Raw genomic sequence first — 26,101 nt, forward strand, 5'->3', positions numbered from 1 at the left:
AGAGATTTCTCTGTATTACAGTTTTGACTAGAACTTAGTATTTGTGATAAGTATTCCTGGCATTCCAAGTTCAATATTCCAGATATTCTTGCTTAATTTCATTCTTTTATCTTTCCTTGACCTGATCATATCTGTTAACCTGTCCCAGTCATTTTCCAAAGTGACAGCTTGGTTTCTGCTTGAAGTTATTTTTTGAGATTTTGGAGTAAGAAAGGATCCAGGCCACTAACCTTGGCCATCTACAGCCTAGTTTAGTGATAAAGCTGCAGCCTGAGGTCCTCCAAACTTTCCCTAAGTCTCCCTTCTGTTATTTGTACCTGACCAAACTAACCACTGTGGTTTGATACCTAATATTCCGATTGGTTGCTCAAATTCAGGATTCACCACATGGAGGTGAGGGTTGGATCAGGGAGGACAGGTTAGCCAATCCTTGAAAGGATCATATAGAATCCATCCCCTTGGAATCCCACTTGGCAAACTTAATTTTCCAAAAATGGAAAATACCACTAAATCTAAAATCTGCAATGATAATTTGATTACATTAAAAAGGAAAACTGATAATATTAATAATTACAATACAATATCTGCATGTTGGTAATAGAAAAAATCATGGAATGAATTGTCAATGATAAAAAACAAAAACATGTATCTCTAGAAATTCATTGTAATATCCAACAAGCAGATTTTGTAAAATAATGCAGCTAGTAGATTATTGAATGATATCTGTAGCATAACTCACCTCTGAATAAAAATCACATAATCTTTCCACTAGTTCTTGACTTTTCTAAGAGTTTTGACACTATAGAGCATATAATCTATCTTTAAAAAAAAAAAAAAAAAACTGAAAGTATTGGCATAAGAGAAAACCTCCACAACTGGTTCAAAGATTTCCCAAAAAACAGAACTAGTATTACAAAAATAAATCGTACTTATAGTAACAGATCATCATTATTATTTACTTTTATTTTGTGACACCTCCAAGGAATTCGAAAACTCATTGTGTGAGGACACCTACTCTAAAACTCTCCATCTCCACCACTACACCGGACCTCTACTACCATCATCATTACATCAATGCTATCTACTGCCCACCATCACTAGTAATTTTTTGTCTGTAAATTGTGTATGTTCTAAGGGCTAATTTTTCTGTATGAGGGATGAAAAATCCAAATTTCCAGGAAAAAAAAAAACCTGCTACCTCCACATGAAATCAGCTAACTCACCTTCAATTGAAAAAATCCATATAAAGATTCTTTCCGTCATGATGAGAATTGAACTTAGGCCTTTTCCAATTGAAGGCCACAATGTTCCATCATTCTTCCCATTGCGATTATCATCATCAATTTCCTCATGTATACCCACAAGAGGTGTTCATGTTACTATGATAGCACTACATGATTAAGTTGACAATATTATTAATCTCCTATCAACAATTTTCCTTCAAATCAATCAATTACTTGTGAGAACTCCAATATTGCCATATCTAACATTTTGCACTTCTAAGGCACTTCTGACCAAATCGATATGCCCAGACCTTGGTCTTCCTCTGGGTCTCTTTACTGCCATCTTGGCATCAAGCATCTTTTTGCTAACCTTTCTTCACCCATTCTATTTAAGTAGCCATTCCACCTTAGATTAGTTCTGCTGACACACTCTTGAATGCTAATAATGTCAAGATCCTTTCTAATTTCTTCATTTTTAATATGATTCTGCCACTGATGTCATTGGTTCACTCCCATAATTTTTTTCCAATTCCTCATATCTATGGTCTCTAGTCTTTGATGAAGTTCTTTATTTCTAACCCAATTCTCAGATCCATAACTTTAAACTAGTTTAACCACTGTCTTTTATACTGCTTGTTTGATGTTGTGGCTAATTTCTCTCTTATTCCATATCAATTTATTCATCTGGCTTCCCACCATACCTGCTTTGCTTATTCTGTTCTCTATTTCCAGATTTAACCTTCCATCCTCATTAAAAACTGTGCCTAAATAGCAGAAGTGGTAAAATGCAGCTGAAGTTTTCTATGCTACCACCAATTTAATAGTTTTGTTCTTTTTATTGCCGATTTTTATGCCAAATTTGTTGCAGCTATTATTCAATTTAGTTTGTGAATCTTGGAGACTTGCACTAGATGCGTTTAGGAGTACCACATCATCTGCATAAACCAAAGAGCTAACTTTGACATCTCTAATTCTAATATTAGAGGCTTGATGCCACTTTCTCTCATAGTGTGATTCATATAGATGATGAATAAGAGTGGAGATAATGTGCATCCTTGTCTTACCCCTGATTTCACATCATCCCAACTTTCTGTTTTTCCCTTTAATTTTAATTGCTGACTGACAACTTAAATATTGACTATGTATTGCTCCGTATAATATTCCATTCACCCCATATAATTGTAGTGTCTTGAAAAGCTTTTCTTTGGGCACCTTGTCATATGCCTTTTCCAGATCTACAAAATTGAATAATCATTATAATTAAATAGAGATCCTTGTCATATTCCCACAATTTCTCAACTATTTGTCTTAAAGTGAAAATCTGGTCTTGAGTTAGCAGCTGTGAAGATGTGAAGTAGTGTCTTGTGCAAAAAGTATATCAAGTTTTTTGGCAGCTGTAGAAGCTAAAGCTGAAATGTGTTTTTGCCAGAAAAGATCAGAGGTATAGGTGTTAGTCCAGGAAGGGAAATCTGATTGTGTTTGGATATCTGGGTATTTTCGAAGTTAAGTTGAAGAAGGGATGCAAGCTCTCTTTTTTTTTTTTTTTTTTTTTGTGAGAGATCTGATTAGGGCTGAGTTTTGGTAGCATTGAACTCTAGAAAGTAGTGCTTGTCCCATTAGGATATAGCTAGGAGATTGGAGTTCAGGCCACTGGTCATGGTGAATCTTTTGGATTCTAATACTTGTGCACTACAAGTTTTGTCAAATGAAAAAGAAGGATGTGAGTGTGATGTCATCAGCAAAACTCTGGATAGGATTAGACATTTGTAAGTGCAGAGTATTTATATACAAGAGGAAGAATGTGGGTGAAAGAATAGAACCCTGGAGTAGTCCTGCATTTGTGGGGAAATCTGAGAAGAGTTAACTGTCCACCATGACACGTAATGAGGGACCAGTAAAAAAGCTGGCAATCCAGTTGAGGAAGGCAGGCCATAGGATGGTAGTTTGCTAAGCAAGCACCTGTGCCAAAGCTGATCAAATGCCTTTAAAATGTTGAGGGCAATCATGTGAGTTTCTCCAAATTTTTCAATGGGTCAAGTCCAGAGTTGAGTGGTGAAAGCAAGATCTGCTGTAGATCATGAGTGGTTGAATCAATACTGATGAGTTGGTATGTCTCTAGGTGGTTCAAGAGTTGGTTGTCGATGATCTTCTCCATAATTTTAGAGAGAACAGAAATGAGAGCAATTGGACAGTAGTTTGTTAGTTGACTTTTATCACCTTTCTTTGGGATGGGCTGGATGTGGACCTGTTTTCATGTTGTAGTGTGGATACCAGTTGAATAGGATAGATTGAAGAGGTGATACAAGATAGCTGTTTAGGTGTTTTTTCTGGGGTACAATTTTTTAACAATTGGTGGGATACCATCAGGATCAGATGCTGTGTTAAAATTATTAAGGATTCTTCAGATTTCGTTTTTGGCTGAAGACAACCATTCTTGATGGCATGGAGTGGACAGAATTTTTCCCAGGTCATCAGTGCAGAAATTTGAAGTGAATAGTGATGCCAGTAAGTTTGCCTTGTCTTTAAGTGAAGTAACTACAGTACTATCTGGATCTGAGAATGGTGGAAACTTTGGTGGGAAAAAGTTGCACCCAGTGGCCTTGGCAAGGGACTAGAAGGCATGACTGCTATTTGGGCAGGAGGTGAGCTTGCAGCATTTAATGAAACAGGATAAGGGAAGCCAGTATGAGTTGTGGATGCTGAAGTCCACAATAATGATGACTTCACTGTTACTGTATTTCACCTGTAGAAAGTCAAGCTTTACAGAGAGATAGTTGAAGAGGTCAGTGTAGTTAACAGAATTTGGAGAGCGATAGAGAGAGCATATGAAAAGGGCAAGTTGATTTATGGAAATTTTGAGCCTAAAGCATCAGAGATCAAAAGGGGTGGGGTGGGATTTGGAGTTTGACTATCTCTTACAATTGGTATTTCTGCCCCAAAGCATTCTGCTGAATGTACAAGTACATTCAACAGAATGCTTTGTGGGAGAAAAAAAATTGTGTAATGTATAGTTTTGGCAATTGAGGTGAGTGATGTCTATTCTTATCAGTTGGGATTCTGATAAGAATAGACATTGTTATGTTTCGTAACTCAGTTGGCAGAGTAGTGAACTGTCATTAGTAATTCAGTAATCCATAGGTCAGTAGTTCAAATTTTCCTCGACAAGAGAATTTTTTTAAGCACAGATTTGGTCACCTGGCTTTCTTGGGAATGAGGAGGAGGTGGAGAGCATTTAGAGGCAGGTAACCAAGATGGTATGAGGTCTATGGGTGAACCTTATGAGGAAAGGTTGAAAATTTGTGGCTTATAGAAATTGGTTGACAGGAGAAAAAGGGGTGATGTGATTGAGACATACAGATTATTGAAGAGTTTTACAAGATTAATACAGAGGAAATTTTTCAGAACAGGTCTGGAAGTGAGAGAACTAGGGAACCACAATTTATTATGGAAACTAAGTAAGAATATAGCTAGCAGAGGCATCAGGACTAGGTTTTTCTTTGCTTGAAGAGTGGTGAATAAGTGGAATAGGTTGGCAGAGTCTGTTGTGGGCACCATGAATGAGTAAATGAGTTCAGTGCAAAGTATGATGGATGCTGAGTGAATGTTGGATAGTTCTTGGCATGATGTTTAGGGCATTCCTTGATGAGTCTAAGGACTCCTTTGAGTTGTCTGTAATAATAATAATAATAATGTGGTCTGATCAGAGTTTTATACAATAGAATGACAACTCTTTTATCTCTGCTAGTCAGGTGTCCTTCTCAGTATTGCAGTAATCCTCTGAGTAACCTTTGCCAGCTTTGCAATATGTTCCCTGAATTTCAGGTTTCTATCAATCATCACTCCCATATCCCTGCCTTTCCCACTTCCTGAAATACAGTTCCTCCAACAGAGTATGCAGCCTCCCACTGATGTATCCCAAACTTCAAGACTTTACATTTAGCTGAATTAAGCTGATTTCCTCATTCAATTGCCCATCTGTCTGATTTATTCAAATCCTCTTGAAGGGCTACCACATCTGTGCTATTCCTAGTAACCCTTCCCAACTTCACAGCATCTGCAGACAACTGAATATCCTCCTGAAGTCCATTGACATTGTCATAATATAAAGATTAAACAATGCAGGCCCCAATACTGAGCCCTGAAGGATCTCACTTGTAACCTTTTCCTTCCTTAATACAGCTCTTCATACAACCCTCTGATACTATCAGAGGGTTGTATGAAGGGCTTGGCAGAATATGCCTTTCCCCTCATCAAACTGCTCTTATCACTTTATTATAAAAGGCAATCGGATTACTAAAACAAGAGCACCTCTTAACAAATCCAGGCTGACTCTTACAGATAACATTACCCTCATTTGCTCCTTGCTGTAAATGATCCCTCACTAATTTCTCCAAATTCTTCGCAACTACTGATGAAATATAAATTGGTCTATAATTTGACACTTCCATTCTACTATATCCTTATACAATGGCACTATCTTCCCTTCTTTCCATTCCATGGTACCTTTCCCACGATCAGACTCTGATTGAAAAGCCAGGTCAACAGAGCTGTTAGTTCTTTAGCACATTTTCTCAGACCTGTTTCACCTAAATTATTTACAACAGCCCTTGAAGATATTTTTAAAAACCTGGATTGGGAAAATTGATAATTATTATTATTATTATTATTCAGAGTTCCAAGGAGTCAAAAGACTCATCGTGGGAGGTCCTACCTAGGAAACACAAGTCTATCAAGACTCATCGTGGGAGGTCCCTCCTAGGAAACACAAAGTCTATCATACCACTCCTTAAACTCATTGACTATTTTCGCTCTCACCACTATCAGGCAATGTATCCCATGGCTCAAACACCCTCCATGCAAAGAAATCACTCCTCACCCTCTTGCAAACAGATTCCTTTCGTAACTTCCAGGGATGGCCTCTTGTCATCACTCCTTCCGGCTGTTCAACCAAGCGAAAGAACTCCCCAGTGTCAACCCTGTAACCACCTCTCAACAGTTTAAAAGTCTCAATCATATCACCTCTCCTTCCATTCTATCCACCAAACTCTGCAGTCCACATTCCCTCAGCCAATCCTCATAACGAACATTGTACAGTCCTGAAACTGTCTTTGTTATCTGCCATTGTACCCTTTCCACAGTTAATTTATCCCCTTCAAATTCTGGGGACCAAATCTGAGAACAATAGTCTAAGTGTGGTCTGATCAGGGTCTTATACAACGGAATTATAACTCTTTTATCTCTTCAGGTCAGCATCCTTCTCATTATTGCAGCAATCCTCTGTGTTACCTTCACCATCTTTGCAATATGTCCCTTGAATTTCAGGTTTCTATCAATCATCAACCCCAGATCCCTTGTCTCCCCTACTTCCTCCAGTATAGCTCCTCCAATAGAGTGTGCAGCATCATCCCATCGATGTGTCCCAAACCTCAAGATCTTACATTTTGCTGCATTAAACCGACACTTGCCCCATTCATTTGCCCATCTGTCTAGCTTATTCAAATCCTCTTGCAGAACTACCACATTTACTGACATCCAGAGTATTCAGTATTTGGAACATGCTCTCCTCCTGCACCTCTAAACCTCGAACCTGTCCTATCCCTCTAGTCATAAAATTTACTCCTCCGGGATGAAATGCACCAATGAAGTGTTCATTGAACAATTCCACTATGTCCTCTGCATCAGTCACTCTATTCCCATTTTTATCCAACAATGTCATTCTTCCACAATCGTTTCTCCTCCTACTGGCCACATAGGTAAAAAATTCATTATGATTTTCTTTGGATTTTAGGGCCAGTCTCTTCTCATATTCCAGTTTCGCCTACCTTACCATACTAGTCACTCTCCTGGCCTGTGTCTTATATTCTTCATGCATCTTCTCTTCACCTGTCTCCTTATATCTGTTCCATAGCCTCTTCTTCGCATGTAGTTCCTGTTTAATATTGTTTGTCATCCACTTTACTCCAAATTGTGTTCTCTTCTTCACTCTTGAAATACAGCTTACTATTGCTGCTAACAAATATTCTTTCACAATTACCCACGCACTAATGACATCCCAGCCTTCCAATTCCTCCCCCCATGAAACTTCCCAAAGTTGATCTAAGATTATTATAATCACCTGCTTTATAATTCCACATAAGTTCCCACCTCTTTGATACTCCTGCATGTCTGTTCATTTTCCAACTCAAAACCATATGGTCACTCTCTCCAACTGGTGGGAGAGATGTCATCTGAGTTATTATCAACTCTTCTGATGCTATGACCAAATCCAAAACTCTTGAACCGCTTGTTTCCTCTGTTACATGTTGCCTAAGACATTTGTCACTCAAGAATTCTAGAAATTCCATTCCCTTATTGCTACATGCATCTTCTTCTCCCCAATTTATACTGATGTAGTTAAAATATCCCATAACAATCATTCTTCTTGCACTTGCCAAACTCAACTGTCTAAACATCTCCTGGTCCCCATCCTCTGTGCTCCTTGGTTTGTAGCAACACCCCACTAAATATCCTGTTTTGCCTATCTTTACCTCACGCCATATGCTTTCACTGCCTTCCAAACCTGCACTTTTAGAGGACGTAGATCGTCACTTATCATAAGCAGTATTCCACCACCACGCTTTCCCTTCCTATCCTGCTGAAAAATGCTGTACCCAGCGACTTCTATTCCTGTTATTATATCCTCTTCTGTCAACCATGTCTCAATGATTCCAATAATCTTTGGCCAGACTGATGCTATCAGCACTACCAATTCCTTTCCTTTATTCCGGATATACTCCTGGCATTAGTATAAAGCATAAAAATGTCACTATTTCTTTACCCAGCATTATCCCCTCCAGACACTCCACTGGGCTCAGAATTACCTGATGTTGTCCCCCTTCTCCCAAGTACCTTTTCCCACAAGAGGCCTACTCTGCTACCATCCACCTTGGACATTCTAGTTTCCCTGCATTGACACACTGACTCATTCAGAACAGCAATTTCTACAGATGCCTACATCCTTTCTCATTCAGATGCAAGCGGTCTCTCGCATACAATTCCGCTCTGTCTTCAAATGCCCTCCAAGCATCCACATATAGGGTTGGTGAGATGGATAGGAGGGTGGTTGATAGAGAGATATCAAAGAGTGGTTTATTCAGCAGGAGTAGAGTCCAAAAGACGGCCTGTCACTAGTGGTGTGCCGAAGGTTTCTGTTCTTGGACCACTACTTTTCAATTTGTTCATTAATGATATAGGAAAGGATCTGAGAGGAAGTGTTCATTTGTTTGCTGATGATGCAAAGTTGGGTAGAGCTATAGTGAGTGCACAGGATGTCAAAATTTTGCAAGATGATTTGGATAGTTTGGAGGGCTGGGCTAAGAAGAATGCATGTCAATTTAATGTGGCAAAGTGTAAGGGTATGCATTTTGGGGTGAAAAGATTAGCAGCAGTGTATCACATTGGTGGAATGTGCTCTAGGAGATTGACGAGGACAGGGATTTGGGAGTGTTGGTGGATAGGGAGTTGAAGTTTAGGGGACAAGTCGCAAAAGTGGCTAAATCAGCTCATCAAATACTTGGTTGCTGAAAAATACTTTAACAAGCAGAGACAAACAAGTTATTGTTCCTCTGTATCGAGCCTTGATAAGACCCCATCTGGACTACTGTGCCCAGATATAGGCACCAGGGTTTCTTCTTGATGGGGAGGAGGTAGAGAGGTTCCAGAGATGAGTGACCAAGATGATAGCAGATCTATGGAATGAACCTTATGAGAAAAGGTTGAAGATTTGTGGGTTGCAGAAATTGGTTGATAGGCTTCAAATTACTGAAGTGTTTCTATAAGATTAATTCCGAAGATATTTTCGAGAATAGGACTGGTGGTGGGAAGACTAGGGGCCATATATGGAATCTGGGCAAGAGTGTGGTTAGCAAGGGTGTTATAGCTAGGTTTTTTTTTTTACTTGGAGAGTGCTGAATGAGTGGAATAAGCTGCTAGAGCCTGTTGTGGGTCCCATGACTGTGAATGAGTTCAAGGCGAGGTATGATAGATACTGTGTGAATGTCAAATCGTTGTTTTTGACATGATGTTAGGGCCTTCCTCAATGAGTCTGTCAACTCCTTGGAGTTGCCCACAATAATAATAATAATAATAATAATATTCCAGTCCTCTCTTCTGACACATTCTAGCTATTATGTTATTTAATATTACTACTCTTCTGCTCAGCTCGTCACTATCATACCTAGGCAACACACACACACACACACACAATCTTTCCTCTCTGCATCTTCTTTCGTACTACCTCATGCAAGAATGTCATATCTCTCACTGCGCAATTTACATTACCTCTCAAGTCATTTGTTCCTACTATCACAATCATCTCATATCTGCGATTTGCTGATGACATTTTTCTTTTAGGAAGCTTTGCAGAAGAACTTCAACAAAGGATCAGCGAATTGAATGCAGAAAGTTAAAAAAGAAAAAAAAAACAAGGATTAAATATAAACAAAGACAAAACAATAATATATAATAAATACACCAAAATTCCAATACAATACTCAGGTCAAAAGATCACAGTAGAAGGAGACTGAGAAATTATGCATAGAATTTAACTGGGTTGGATAGTCTTTAGAAAACACTGTGAAGCACTGAAAGGAAGCATCCCAATCTGCCTTAAAAAAGGTATTCGACAGTTTTGTACTTCCAGTCATGACATATGGAAGTGAAACATGGATTCGGACAAAAAATTGACCAACAAGTTGAGAATTGTCCAGAGCAAAATGGAAAGATATTATTTGGTATTACCATTCTAGATGGAAAGTGCAATACTTGATCAAAGCCTAGGGTGAGAGGGTTTTATAACAGCTATTAAAAGATCCGAAGAGCAATGGGAAGGTCATGTTGCAAGATGTAACACTCAAAAATGGACCAAGTTTATATCCGAATGGTATCCCAGATATGAAAGGAGAGCTACAGGAAGCCGAGAGAGTCAATGGGAGGCTGAGAATAATGAGATGGCTGGAATTCAATGACAAAATAACTCAAGTTAGAAATGAACAAATAGTGAATGAATGAACAAATGAAAATGAACGAAGATTGCTGGATGAAGGCTTTGGAGGGAGGCCATCGTCCTCCAGCACTGGACAGAAAATGACTGATGATGTTAATTATGATCGCAAAATAGTTTTAAGTATTACTTGTATCCAATCTTTAAAGACAAGGAGCTAAAGAGAGAGAGAGGATGGTTAATATCTCTTTGTACAAAATTTTGGTACAGTTCTGTCTTGGTTACTATACACAAGTTTGGTCATCTGGGTTTCTTAGATATGAGGAGATGGCAGAAAGGATCCAAAAATGGTGATGGGTTTGTGAGAATGCTTTGTATGAAGATAGATTAAAGGTGCATACATAAAGCATTTAGTTGATAAGCAGGCAAGAGATGACTTGATAGCAACTTTAAAGTTATTAAAAGGCTTTATAAGATTGATGTAGGAGAAATTATTCAGTTTGTGACAAGTAAGGAGAAAACAAGGTGTCATCCCTGAAAGTTGTTTAATAGTGTGGTTAGTAGTGTGAGGATTAAATGTTTTTTGCATAGAGCAGTGAAAAGCTGGAATAGTTTGCTAGAGATGTCATGAGGACTTTCTCATAGAATGAGTTTAATAACAGGCATGAAAGGTATTGTGTTAATAATAGTATAGCCTCTTGAAGTGAATCTTAAGACAGCAATGAGATACCCTGATAATTTTTTATGTGACTTGTTTATGAATTATCATAATACACTGGTGCTCAAAATCTAAGGATGAACACTATTTCTGAAGATTACAACCACAAATCCAAATGAATCATCTTGTGGCAATTTGTATAACTAATGATTTTGAGTAGAAAGCAGGTACACATTAAGGGGGTCGCTAGCACTCAGCAGGATAAAAGCCAAATGGCTGCACTAAGCAAATTATGTTTGAAGAAAGCTCTTTTCATGAAGGAATAAAGTTGCAGACTTGGATGTCTTATGTTGTCTTAAAGATATCACTAGATGATTTCACACAGAGAAGAATTATTGGAAAGTTTGAAGAAGGCCACAGAATTATTACAGATATTGCCAGAGAGTGTGGAATCTCACATAGCATTGTGCCCAGGCTCTGGGCAGCATTTCAAACCAATGAAACGTGTTCCAGACATTTGCTAAGAGTGTCGCCATTATTCTACCACAGAGCATGAAGACAGATTTTTGGTTATAACAGCAAAATGTAATCGACACACCATGACAGGCCAGCTTGCAAGTCTGCTCATTCAAGGACAGGTACACAGATATCTCGACAAACTGTGGCAAGACACATGCAACAAGTAGGCCTTTAAGCCTGAAGGCCTGTAGTCTGCGTCCCTTTATCCACAACTCATTGTACAGTATGCTTTCACTAGTGTTGTATCCATAAATTTCAGATTCTAGACAACACTTGATCTGGCATGAAAGTGATACTGCTTACCATCACGAGAATGTTTTGTAAGGGATACAGTAGTGCTTGGGTCATGGTGTGGGGAGGCATTGTGCTTAATGGATGTCTTGAGCTGCAAGTGCTGGAAAAAGGTATTATGACTGGTGAATAATATTGCAACGAAGTTCTTCGACATCATGTTTGATTGTTCCATGGTTCTGTAGGTGAAGAATTCATTTTTATGGATGACAATGCCACACCACATTGTACATAAGCAGTAGAGATACTTCTGGAGACTGAGGGTACTAATCAAATTGAGTGGCCAGCATGCTCCCCATATCTCAACCACATAGAATATGTTTGGGACGAAATAGGGAGAGTCATTGCTGCTCAAAATTCCCCTTCAGAAAATAAACAAGGCCTTATCGTTGCTCTGAAGGAGGATGGGCCAGTTTGCCTGAAGAACTCCTGGGTACTAAACCTGGTACAATGTTGTCAGAACTGCATTGCATTTTGGGATGGACATATTCCATGCTGAACTATTCTGTCCAAATAGTTTCTGTAAGCACTGTTCAATAATTCCTTAATTACATCCTTAGGAAATTTCTAACTTTTGCAATTTAATTTGTATGAAATTTATAAACACTTTTTTGAGTAATATAATTTATTAGTATACTGGCAATAAATTTATGTCCACATTTGACTGTAATCATGAAAATTTTTTTGTATACAGGTAAAAATATAGTTTGTCCTTAACTTTTATATACCAGTGTAAGGAGAATTTCAAGTCATTTTGCTATCTTCATATTATTATTAGACATTGTGACTGATTCATTACTTTATTTTTCTGTAGTTATAGGCAGGCGAGTGAATCTAGCTGCACGATTAATGATGAATTTTGGAAGTAATGTTGTTGTCTGTGATGCTAATACTTACTACCGTTGTCGTAGAGAAATTGGAGAAAGGAAATTTAGAGAAGTTTCGATAAACAAATTGAAGGGAATTCGAAATACAGGAAGTATATATCATGTTTTAGGAGAAAGGTAAGTGCAGTTCTGGAAGTGATCTCTCTCTCTATATATATATTCAAGTGTGATATTTTTCGTATAGTAATATGGCTGAGTTGTGTGAGGCAAAGGGGGGATTCAATTTGTAAATCGGTGGAGTGAATTTGAAGGGAAGTTCAAATGGTATAAAGCTGATGGATTACATTTGAATGGGTTTGGTGTTGGGCATTTAGAAAGGCTATTGTTTTCTGAGAAGTCACAGACTCAAGAAGCTAATGTAGCAAATGATCTGAGTCTACCTATGAAACAGGATAGCACAAATCAACAGATTGTACAGCAGGAGGAAGATGGATATGAGGTTGAAGATGTGGTTGCAGCAGCACAAGGTGATGGAATGCATAAAGGTGAGGATGAGACAGGTATGAATGGAAATCACAGTCAGGATCAGGTATACGGGAGTGGTCTAACCAAAGAGAGAGAGGTGTAGTATAGCAACTGGAATAGAGAATTTTGGTATTGGTAGGATGACCTCAGACACACAGCAGTTGTTATGTTTATACACAAATGTAACGAGTATTTGAAACAAGAGAGCTGAGTTTGTGGCATTGATTGAGATGGTATGCCCAAAAGTAACTGGAATAAGTGAAACTTGGTTGTCTGAGGAGGATGTGATGTCGGGAATGGAATTAGAAGGATATATAATTTTCCAGAAGGATAGAGATATGAAAAGAGGAGGGAGAGTGCTGTTAATGATTGCAGAGGAATTGTGTCTGCAAAGTGTGGAAGTTGATGGTGCATGCACAGATTTTGAATTTGTCTGGTGCGAAGTTGAAATAAACAGGTTAGTATATCTGATAGGATGCTGTTATAGGCCAGAGAATACTAATTATGAAATGTTTAGACAAATTAGCTGGACATGTAAAAAGAAGGTGATCCTGATGGGAGACTTTAATTACAGGAATGTGGACTGGAAGGAGGATATAGTGTATGGGAACAAGGAGAGTAAGTTTGTGGAATTTCTGAGAGATAAGTATCTTAAGCAGCACGTGATTGAAGCAACCAAAAGTTTTATGTTTTGGATTTGGTGATAACTTCAAGATGTAGTTGTTACTGAGGTGTTGACACCACCTCCAGTTGGTGAGAGTGATCATGAGGTACTTGTTTGGGAAGTGATGAAACAAGAAAAGGTCACTGCCAAAAATGGATACATATGGAAGTATAAAGCAGGTGATTATAGGAAGCTCTGTAGTCATTTAGCATCAGTATGTTGGGTAGATGAGCTGAGCGGAAAAGATGTTGACAATGCATGACAATGCAAGACAGTATCTGACAAAAGCAATGTATCATACTGAGGGTTAAGCGAGTAAATAGAGTGGGAGTGAAATGGATGAACAGTGAAATCAAGTAAGCTGTGCTGGGAAAAAAAATGTTTTGGAGGGGGTTCAAGACAGTTAGTAGTGATCAGATCCATGAAGAGTATAAGGTGCAGGCTAGAAGTACCATTTTGCATTGTACCATTTTGTAAAGGTGACATGCATGGTAAAGAAAGAAAAGGTGCAGTATGAGAGGAGATTGGTTGGTCAGGCCAAGGTTAACTCGAGGGAATTTTTCCGCTACATGTCAATCAAGAGGAAGAATAATTATGGCAGACTAACATTGCTGGATAGTCATGGCAGCAGACTAACAGCTGCAAAGGATGTAGTGGAATTATTGAACAATGCACTTTATCAGTGCATATCATACTGGTATAAATTATTCAGTACAATATATAGAAGAAAGACAAGTATTAGGAGAATTGGAAGTGAAAGAAACACAGGTGTATCAGATGTTGAAAGGATACTGGTTGGGTTAGATGTGAATAAGGCTGCGGAAAATGGCATATCACCATGTATACTTAAGGAATGTGCACCACAGTTGGTTATGCCCTTGACCTGGTTATTTAATGAAAGTCTTGCAGTGGGTAGGGTTAATAAGAAGTGGAAAGAAGGCAAAATAGTACCATTCCACAAGAATGGTTCTAAGACAGAAGGCTCCAACTATACGCCAGTCTGTATAAACTGCAGTTGTGATCAAGGTGTTGGAGAGATTAGTAAGGAATAGAATACAGAATTGGGTTGATGGACATGCCATTCTTTATGATGGTCAGCATGGATTTGTAAAGGGTAGGTCCTGTTTCAGCAATTTACTTGCATTTTATGATAAGGTAATGAGTGTGTTAGATAAGGGAGAATCATATGCAGTGATATTCTTAGACTTTGCAAAAGCATTTGATAGATTACTACATGATAAGTTGGTGTACAAGCTGCAGAGGATGGGAATAGACAATATATTAGTTAGATGGATCAGAGATTGACTCTCTGAACAATACCAGCAGGTTGTGTATGATGGAGCAGTGAATTACCTCAAAAATGAAGGGTAACCAGTGGTGTGCCTGCCGGGCAGGTTCTGTTCTTGGGCCATTGCTGTTTAACTTTGTAAACGATATATCATGTGGACTGACTGGGGATCATCAGTTATTTGCTGACACACAAACTGGCCTATAATTAGACACTTCCAGTCTGCTACTGCCCTTATGCAATGGCACTATCTTACCTTCCTTCCTTTCCATGGGCACATTTCCTGCAGCCAGACTTTCATTAAAAAGGCACTGTCAGTTCCCTAGCACGTACTCTCAAAATTCGTGATGAAATACCATCCAGTCCCATAGCTTTACTGACATCCAGAGTACTCAGTATTTGGAACACACTCTCCTCCTGTACCTCTAAACCCTGAACCTGCCCTATCCCAGGTATTACCAAGTCACATTTTTTTAAGTATCCTTCAGGAAAAAATGGATAAATGGATTTTATGTCGTTTTTAGTAGTAATTTCTATTACAATGTTGATAATAATAAATTTTATTTATTTATAATAATGATCATTAGTATTATAAATAATATAACTAATTAATAATAACTAATAGTAACTAATGACAATGTTCTTTTTTCCAATGCTTCTGTTATAACAGTATCTTACTTGATCAGTACTTTGCATGTTATACTTTTTTATTGTTTTCTACCCCTATAATGCCAAAACGTAAGTGCAGCATTAATGATAATATTAATACTGCACTTACGTTTCATTAAAGGTGTAGATGAAAATGTGGAATGTACTTTATGTAACTATAAATTTTGCATTTCGCATGGTAGTCGGTCAGACATAGTCAACTATGTGAAAACAAAAAAAAAAACATAAAGCTGCTGTTCGAAGTAAGGCTTCCAACTGCAGTATAAGTAATTTTTTAATTGTGAAAACCAAGAGTGAAAGGGAAAAAGAGTTATCTCTAGCATTGCAGGAAGCAACCTTCGCATATCACACATAACCACAGCTTTAACTCCATGGACTGCACAACAACAATCGTGAAAAAAATAACGATAAATTCAGTTGTTTGCAAACAAAGTGCAAGGCAATAAGAACCAATGTTATTGCATTATTAGCGACAAAGCAGATTGAGGAAGAGCTAAAAGAAGTTCGTTTTGTATCAGTAATAATCGATTCATTAAACCACTTTGACATGAAATTATTGCCTCTAGTCATTAGATACTGTCATCCAGAAAAAGGTGCAAAGATGAATGTGTTGGAGTTAGTTAACTCAGATGATGAAACTTCAGAACTTTTATTTTCTTATGTGTTTCAGAAGTTAGATCTCCTGTAAAAGGTTATTGCTATATTAACAGATAATACAAATACAAACTTTGGTGGAAAGAAGAGAAAGGGAAACGATAATATGCACTTCAGAATGCAAGAAAACACTGTGAACAATTTAATTGGAATTGGTTGCTCTGCACATACATATGATGAATAATGCTGTGCAGACTGCTTCAGATTGCTTATCTATCGATCTTCAGTTAATAATTAACAAAATTTACCATCATTTCCACATATATTGTGTACGAGTTGAGAAACTTAAATCATTTTGTGAATTCACAAACACAGAGTATAAAACTGTTTTCAGTAGCAGCAAGACAAGATGGCTCTCTCTTTTGCCTGCAATCCAGAGGATTATTGACATGTTCCCTACATTGAAGTTATATTTTCTTTCTATTGACAAATGTCCTATCAGTCTCAAAAATTTCTTTGAAAATCCACTTTCAATTACACTCCTGCATTTCCTTGCTAGCTAGTTAAAAACCTTTTATTATACCATTAAATGTATTGAAAAGCAGTAGTTGAAGTGAATGATGAAACAAACTGGTGGAAAGGTTCAATTGTAGGAAGATAGAAAAGTTTCTTACAACTACTGTCAGAAAACAGTTGCAAGAATTAGAAAAAGAAGGACACATAACAGTTGAAAAGTTTGAAAGCTGTGCGTAGATTTCTACTGCACCTATATTGAATATATTAAGGAGTGGTGCACACCATTTCTCACACCTCTTCAGTCTATGCATTGGATTAATTTGAAGGGAAAGGATCCTGTGACTTGGAAGAACATACAAGAAAGCTACATATTCATGCAGACAGTGTCACCAAGTTTTACTGTGAATGAAGAGGACTTATTTGATGAGTTTGTATGTGTGAAAAAAAATTGTGAAAGCAAATTTGAAGTGTGGAGTGAACAGAAGGATCAAAGTGGCAGTGATAAATGGTGTGAAATGTTTCCTCATTTTACAAATCAGGGTTTAAATTCTGGTAGTATTAAATGCCTAGTTAGTTTTTGTTTAGCACTGCCAGAAACTAATGCAGATGTTGAACATGTTTTTTTTCATTAATAAATGCACTCTGGACAGATGAAAAAAACAGATTTAAAATTGTAAAAGCTTTAATCATTGTAAAGACATATTTCAAGAATTTCACTTGCTGAGTTCTATGATCAAATATCAAAAGAAAAAAAAAATTCTTGAACAGGTCCATATATCTGATAAATATTTTTCTAATTAAATATGTTTGTGATTAATAATCCTTTTTTAAAGGGGATTTAATGTTAATGTATTTATAGGAGTATTTAATTTAAAGTGCAACATATATAATAGTTTTATTTTTGGTTTTCTTAATTTTTAACATGTCCTGTTTTTCAGAATGTCCCAGATTTTAGTAAAACATTATGGGAACCCTAATAAAGGATTAAACTAAATTTATTATAGTCTAACCAAGTGAAAAGAAGAAGAAAAAAATTTCCAACAGGATTTTATCAGATTAATTCAGAGGGAATTATAAAAAGAGTAGAAGGTGAGAGGGGAAGAACCAGAGGTCATTCCTGGAAGGTATATAAAAGTGTGGTGAAGAGGGCTGTGAGGAGTAGATTTTTTACATGGAGAATTGTCAGTGAATGGAATGTTTTGTTAATGCAAGGAGTGTTAATGGATTCTGTATGAATGTTGTCAGCTGAATGAACCTCCCATGATGAGTCTGTCAACTCCATGGAGGTTGTAATAATAATAATAGCAATACTATTACTACTAATGATAATAGTCTGAAAACATTGGCTCCTGAAATAATTATATACAATTGTATAATTCTAAATCATACTTCTGTATATGATTTAGTTATTTATGATTATTAATGAGTGCTTATTATCACAAGTAATCATATACCTTGCTTTCAGTACATGTTACATTTCTGAAAAGTAACATTGCCATTGTTAGCATGACAATAACTATGGCTTATTTATGGACTTGAAGTGTCCTTATTTCAGTCTTTTCAGGTTCAGTAGATAATGTTATCCTTACTATCAATGTAAAATATTGTCTCAATTAGATATGCATAGTAAAGTTGTTAATAATATTCCCAGACCTTAAAGAGTGTCCTATGGGAGATCTTCACTATCTCTCTCTCTCTCTCTCTCTCACACACACACAATGCTCCTCTAACTGTCCCTTAAACACATTTACCATTTCCATGTTCTTAGATAATACATTCCACTCAACCACCAGTCTCCAAACAAACAAACAAACAAACAAAACTTACTGTTCTTCATTCACTTGTGTATACTCTCATTGTACAATTTTCAGAGATATTGTGCCCTTATCCCCTTCTGCTGTATAAAAGTTTTCTGCATGAATCTGGTACAAACTCCAATGTGCTTCATAAGATTTCTATTTCAAATCTAATTAAAACATATGAGATGCTTGAAGAATTATTACTATTATTACTATTATTACGGGCAACTCCAGGGAGTCATTAGACTCATCGAGGGAGGCCCCAAATCATATTCATCACAACTATTTGACATTCATACAGTATCTATCATACCTCGCCTTAAACTCATTCACTGTCACAGCATCCACCACAGACTCAGGGAGCGCATTCCACTCATTCACTACTCTAAAAGTAAAGAACCCAGCTCTAACACCTTTACTAACCACACTTTTGCCCAGTTTCCATGGATGTCCCCTAGTCCTCCCACACACCTCCTACTGCTAAATAGTCACAGATCGCAAAACGTTTAGCTCTTATTCTTAATTTAGAACCACTAACTAGTAGAGAAATAGCAGCTGATCAGATGGATACCTATCATGTACACTATTCTTTTTAAAGTTCAGCACTCACTCTTATAAGAATCATCACTAAATCCAAAGCAGACTTCATAAGGGCCAAATGCAATAACTTGTCTCCCACTCAAATTGCAGTTGAGCTTCTTTATTCTGCCCTTCCTTTTCACAAATTTCTTATCTTTGGGTGATACTACAATGGAAGAAAGTCTTGGCTGTCTATCCAAGATAGACAGCCAAGGCAAATCTCCTACTGTACTAAACTCAAAACATACTGAACCAACTTCTCTTCTTCCTTCATCCTATCTATCTCTGTTCCAAATTTGGAACAGACTTCCCCCATACTGTTTTATTTTCCCATTAAAACCTCATTAACCTCCCTTCCCAATAACTTGTTAATAGATTGTTAATAACTTGTTAATTCCTTCTTTTTCCTTAAATACTTATTCACACATGGTACTGTTGTTATAGGTTTTGGTGACCTCCCATGTGGTTCAATACTAAAAAAAAAATTTTTTTTAATAAAATTTAATGGCAATGGCAGGTAATATCGAGTAGAGTGATCTTGGGTAATAATAATAATAATAATAATAATAATAATAGTTCTAGTCTATTATGGAAGAACTGGAAGAATTTTCTGAGTCACAAGCCACATGGCCCAGATTCACTCCTCTCCTTCCTAACACACTTAAACAACCAACACCCTAGAATCAAGTTCACCCTGGAAAAAGAGGAAAACAATAACCTCCCCTTCCTAGACACACTAGTCACCCGCCAACCTGATGGAACTTTGGTTTTCTCAGTTTATAGAAAACCCACCCATACAGGCAGATACATTCACCAAATCCCATCACCCCCCCCACAACAATATGGAGTTATTAAGACACTATTCAACAGGGCAAAAATAATCTGTTCAAATTTGAAGATTATCATGAAAAAGATAATAAAAAATATTTCTGAAAGAATACCTAGATTAAATTTGAAATAGAAATGATAAACTTCAAATGTAAAATGCTCTAAAATATTTTTAGATATCAAGTCCATAAAAGAATAGTCACTGTCGAAGATAATATATTCATGAGGAAATGCATTGTCATCCTGCTTAGATAATTTTCATAGTTGAATGTTGAAACATGTACCTGCAACAAGAATTTTTCATAGACATGTCACTCATTATGAGGACACCACCCTGTATACTGGAAGATTGAAGTAACTTTCAAAAAATTTTGCAGTGTGAACATGAAAACTCTTGTTTCTCTTTATATTGGCTGATTTTTGAAAATGCCTATATAACTTGCCTTCAAGGCGAGTTAGCCTATATATTGTGAAGGTAGTAGGATTTTTACCTCATGGAAATTCAAGTTCATTTTACCTCCTGGAAATTCATCCTGCATACAGGCATATCAGCCAGAAAACATTGCAAATAATCGAAAAAAATGCTGTTATTGGGTGTCAGATGCAGGATAATGGTGTAAGTGTATACAGATGAATAGTCACATTGGAAGACTGAGTAGTATAAATGGTGGGTTTTGTAGTAGTAGAGTGCCTTCCCGTGATGAGTTCTTGGACTTCATAATTGTAACATAATAATTATTATTAGTAGTAGTAGTAGCAATTCCCTATGTATACGTGCATCCCTATGCAAAATTAAGCCTTATATAAGATATTTTATAAATTTAATTTTAAAATATTTTTTATTAAACACCTTGTAACTAAGATATTTTGAAGAATTCAGCATTCACTTTACACCTTACATTGTCTTTCCAGAAGTTATAGAATACATGCAGGTGTAAACAAAATTTGACAAGCTAAATGCATTATCCCAATTATCATAATAATTGCTACAGTACTTTCTACTAATTTCTGTTAGAAAGCTATTATTATTATGCTTCCCTCCTCTCTTAACCTCCCTACTGGCCGAGGTGGATTAAATAGTGAGACCAAATTGAACTTCTTATACATGTTATTCGATGGGTGCTACAGAATCGTATCCAGATTTAGCTGGACATTATAGACATCATGGCCGGTTGGGGAGTTAAATAATTTTTAAGTGATACTGATCACGATGCGCATCTTGACCGAGCCTTAATTCTGCATTCCAGTTTATCCTACAGGTGTTCTGCCAAGTCTATATTGCCAGCCAGTGCTAGTCACTGCAGTGTTCACATGCTGTTTTCTCCAAACTGCTTGTTTAGTTACTGTGACAAAACAAGCAGCTTTGTGACACAGAGTTGGGAGATGTAGAGACTAATACCATAAAATTATCACAGGTGAACAGACATAGTTGTTCAAAAATGTTAGTACAGGTCTCCTGACATTTATCAATCCATCTACTATGACCAGATGATCTATAACTACATCATGAAGTGTAGCCTCATTTCATTGTCACTTCGGAACTATCACTGGGACACTACACTTAGGTAAAAGTATTCTAGTCTGAGTGAAGTGGTTGGTATAAAAGTTTTATATCCAGCTACTCTGCGATTTAGTTAACCTGGTTTTCAAGGGGATGAGGATATATCAGAGTGGGTTCAGAGAATGTTAAGTCAGTGTCAGGTCTATGGAATGTTGAATATGAGGAGATATTGAGGGAATGCAACTTGCAGAGCCTTGTGAATAGAAGAAAGAGAGGGGATGCAATTGAAATGTACAAGTTGGTGAGGGAGTTGTTACCAGATTAATGGGTTTAATGGAGAGGAGAATTTTCATAGAGTAGGAGACAAGGGTAGAACAAGAGGCCATTCCCAGAAGCTGTAGGAGGGTGTGAGCTGTGTTGAAACAGGTTTTTTACATGAAGAGTGATTAGTGAGCAGAATGCATTGCCTGAAATTGTGGTGAGTGTGTAAACTGTGAAGGAGTTTAGAAGAGACTATAGGTGTGATATCCATGAGGATCTGAGTTAATACCTCTGAGAGGAAGGCCAAGTATTTCTGGCACTAGGTGGCAGATGCATACCAATAAGCAAAGTGATGGTTTGAAATTGCTTGGAACTGTGATTAACATACATAGTAAAACCTGCTTTACTTTTTTCCACTCCATTTCTTCCAGTCTGCAATATAAGTTGATCTTGTGATCCTTTTAGGTATAATATACATCATATCTGTCCTCTGGATATTTCCGTCACAATCTAGTAATGATTTCTTCTACTTCCATGGAACAAGATTTGCACAATTCTCCCCCACCCCATGTTGTCAGCGCTATAAGCAGATGAACTTCATCGTCATCATCAATTGAGCCTCTGTAGCTCTGAAAGTCTTTGGTCGAAAAGACCTGAATTCGATTCCCATCAATGACATGAGGAACCTTTATCTGGTCTCTTACCACTAAAGGTGAGTTAGCTGGTTTCGTACAGAGGTAGAAGATTTTTTCACTTGGAAACTTGGGTTTTTTGTCCCTCAGAACAGGCAACCGGCTCCATGAACACACACAGATTTGCAATCATAAAATACATACTTAATCCCTCATTTGGAGGGCTAACACATTCTGTAGGATACAGAAGAATATGAGGGAATCCCATACAAAATAAATAAATCATCATCGATATCCTGTTATGAACTCCCAAGAGGTATTCAGGTTACTAGGACAGCATTACATGATTAAGTTTTTTATCATTATTAATCTCCTGTCAACAATAATTTTCCTCCAAATCAATCTATTACTTGTGAGCACTCCAATATTGTCATAATCTAACATTTCATGCTTCTAAGGCACTTGTAACCAAATCAATCTGCCAGGAAACTTGGTCTTCTTCTAGGTCTCTTTCCTGCCATCTTGGCATCAAACACCTGGTTTCTCTGCTGACACATTCTTGAATGCTAATAATGTCTAGTTTCTTTCTAATATCTTCATTTTTAATATGATTCTGCCATACATGTCATTGGTTCACTCCTCTAATGTTTCTCTGAACCTTCATATCTATAGTCTTTGATGAAGTGCTTTATTTCTAACCCAAATCTCAGATCCATAACTTTAAACTGGTTTGAACACTGTCTTATATACTGCTAGTTTGATGTTTTGGCTAATTTCTCTCTTTCCGTATCAATTTATTCAGCTAACCACCTACCAAACCAGCTTTGCTTATTCTGTTGTCTATTTCCAGATTTAACCTGCCATCTTCACTAAAAACTGTGCCTAAATAGTTGAAATATTTACTTATTCTATAGGATCTCCACTCAGAATGCAGCTGAAGTGTTCTATGCTCTTGCATATGTTCATGGTTTTGGGCATTTTATTGCTGATTTTTATGCCAAATTTGTTACAGCTATTATTCAATTTAGTTAGTGAATCCTGGAGACTTGCACTGGATGTGTTTAGGAGTATAACATTATCTGTATAAAGCAAAGAGCTAAGTTTGGCATCTTCAATTGTAATATCAGGCTTGATGCCACTTTCTTTCATAATGTGATTCATATAGATCAGCGTTTCTCAACCTTTCTAAGCCCAAGGACCAGTAGAATGCTAAAACAATTCTATGGACCACTAAGTTATATAATATTAAAAAAAAAAAAAAACTATCTGTGGATTACCAACATTTGGGAATACCTGTGCCATTTATGACATAAGAAATCTAAAAGCATGTTTTGAATACATATGAAACATAATTAATTAAATTGGAAGTAAACATTAAAAGTGTTTGAACAAAGTCATTGAACAAAGTTTTAATTTTTATTAAACAAATAAATAATATGATATAATTATATTACTATTATATTACTACTTACTTTTAATGAGATGGTTGAGCTTCTCGACCCTTGCAGAGTTGCTGGATACCTGGCTCAATATTGGTCAACTTCAGTCGAAGATCGGCACGCACACACTAAGACAATTTCTTATTTTGTTTTTATTTGAAGGAGTGATGAAAATCCTTTCTTAAATCCTTTCTCACAAAGGGATTGTAGAAAACCGCATGATGATTTTCAATGCTTTTTCAGATAATTTGGAAAAATTCACTTTTCACTGAACACGAGATCCATAGTTGAGCCAAAACAAAATCACAGAATTGCATTTTAAGCCCACTGTCACTTGAAAGCTAAATTAACTGTTATTTTTTTGAGAACAAAAGCTCATTCTCATGACTGTAAGCCTGAAATGGATTGCAAACTCACAGAAATTTTTTATAAAAGTTATTTGGAAAATGTTTCAAAATTCTGTGTCAGAGTTTGAGGTGGTCACAAACCCTTTCCAGAAACTCAGAATCAACAAAAATATGATTTTCCACCAAGAAGGATTCCAATGTTGGAATATGTCCAAATTCTGTGTTTTACATAACTAATCCATAACTGCAGTTTTTTCTCGAATGCCTTTATTTTGTTGCAGGCATCAAGAACAGTTGAAGAATTTCCCTGAAGGGAGAGATTTAGTTAATTTAATTTCGAAAAAATGTTTGAAAGATAAGATAGTGTTGATAACCATGCTTAGTCAACAAGGAGTGATGCAAAATCAGAATTATCTTCATTTACAAACAATAAAACTTCGTGCCTTAATTTCAATTAAGGCACTTGTTAGTACTTTGCCCCTGAAAAGCAGCGAATTTCAGAATGAAGCAAAAGTTGTGAATATTCACTACCCATTTCATCGCAGAGTATTGAAAATAATCTGTTATTTCATGGTTGAGACTTAATACAATTAACTTGCTTTACAGGGTTGTATAGCACAGTTTTAAATTCTGGTGACATTCCTTTGTAGGTGAACTCTTCCCTATGTATGAAACAATCTACCCAATTCATATCTAGAGCTATTTCCTTCACCTTAGAAACAACCCCACTATGCCTGCCTGTGAAGCTGCGAGTTCCATCCAAACAGAAGCCCATGCATTTTTTCCACTGGATCCCTTTGTGTTATGTAATTAATGAGAGTGTGAAATATTTCTTCTCCACTTGTTCTGATAAAGTTTTAAAAATAGAATATCGTCACGGGTGTTGTTATCATGTGCATATCTTACATAGTATATTAACTGCACATCATTTGTAACATCAGTAGTCTCATCTATTTGAAAAGCATGGCGGACGTGTGTAAGAAGAATGCCAGATTGAGGTAAATATTCCTGGAATAATTAAGTATATATGAGTATTTGTTTGAGTATGAGCTGCTGTAAAAGTTGTGCGCTAGCAGTATTATTAGTGTGGGGGATTTTCATTTGCCTAAACTTAATGACAAATTCGTTATTATTAGACCTTAGAGCAGTAACCAGCAGAAAAAACATGGTGGCGGCTTTGTCATTCCATGATTTTAATTTAGACTTCAGTCATTTCATTAAGTGTGAGGTGTGCTATATGTATTCTTTCAATTACAATAAATGATTTGTGGATGCTTAAGGCGGATGCAAGGAGAGTGTGTATGAAATACACACTCTCCTTGCATCCGCCTTAAGTCCTTAAGTCCAACGAGGACTTAAGGCGGATGCCTTAAGTCCTCAACGAGGAATTGATGAATGCAAATATGAAATTGATGACAGAAAGGGTTAGTAGCGAGAATGTCACAGGGAAAATGAGTGACGTTCGAAAGAGAAGGATGGTGTGAAAGAGAGGCAAAAGAATGTTAAAAAATCAGTAAAAAAGAAAACAAATGATATAAAAATTGTAATGGACGTTAAAAAGGATGAAATTGAGATGAGAGTGGTGGAAGGAAATGAAATTGAGAGAACGAATGAAACTGGAAACGGCATAATGCAGGAATCAAAAGTGGAAAAAATCGAAAGAATGAATGATAGCGAAAATTGGACGCATGTTGGACCGAAAGTACAGAAGCACAGAAGGATGAATGAGAGTGAAAGTGAGAAGAGGGGGTCGAGAGGGAGAAAATTAGAAAGATTGAATGATAGAGAAAATGTGATGCGAGATTAGGAAGTTGAATTGGATTGGACGAGGAAAGAGATGAAATGAATGTGGAATAAAATTAAGAAAATTCGGGTAAAAAATATTAAAACAAATCATGATGGCATGAAAGAGTTAACGAAAGATGAGCGAGCGGTGTTGTATGGTGACTCTATTATTAAAG

General features: G+C 36.8%; 1 protein-coding gene across 1 annotated transcript in view; it reads left to right on the forward strand.

The window, feature by feature from the left end:
• The window catches only part of LOC150097280 (adenylate cyclase type 10-like), a 198,907-nt gene extending 180,737 nt beyond the window's left edge, over positions 1 to 18,170 (forward strand). Inside the window, exons 9-10 of the mRNA XM_090407634.1 lie at positions 12,486 to 12,675; positions 18,161 to 18,170. Coding sequence (XP_090263760.1) covers positions 12,486 to 12,675; positions 18,161 to 18,170 — 200 coding nt within the window. The remainder of the gene's footprint in view (positions 1 to 12,485; positions 12,676 to 18,160) is intronic.
• Positions 18,171 to 26,101: the final 7,931 nt, after the last annotated feature.

Source organism: Typopeltis vanoorti, chromosome 17 (assembly GCF_054136105.1).
Source record: "Typopeltis vanoorti isolate ZY-2024b chromosome 17, IOZ_Tvanoo_1.0, whole genome shotgun sequence".
NCBI classification, from domain to species: domain Eukaryota; kingdom Metazoa; phylum Arthropoda; class Arachnida; order Uropygi; family Thelyphonidae; genus Typopeltis; species Typopeltis vanoorti.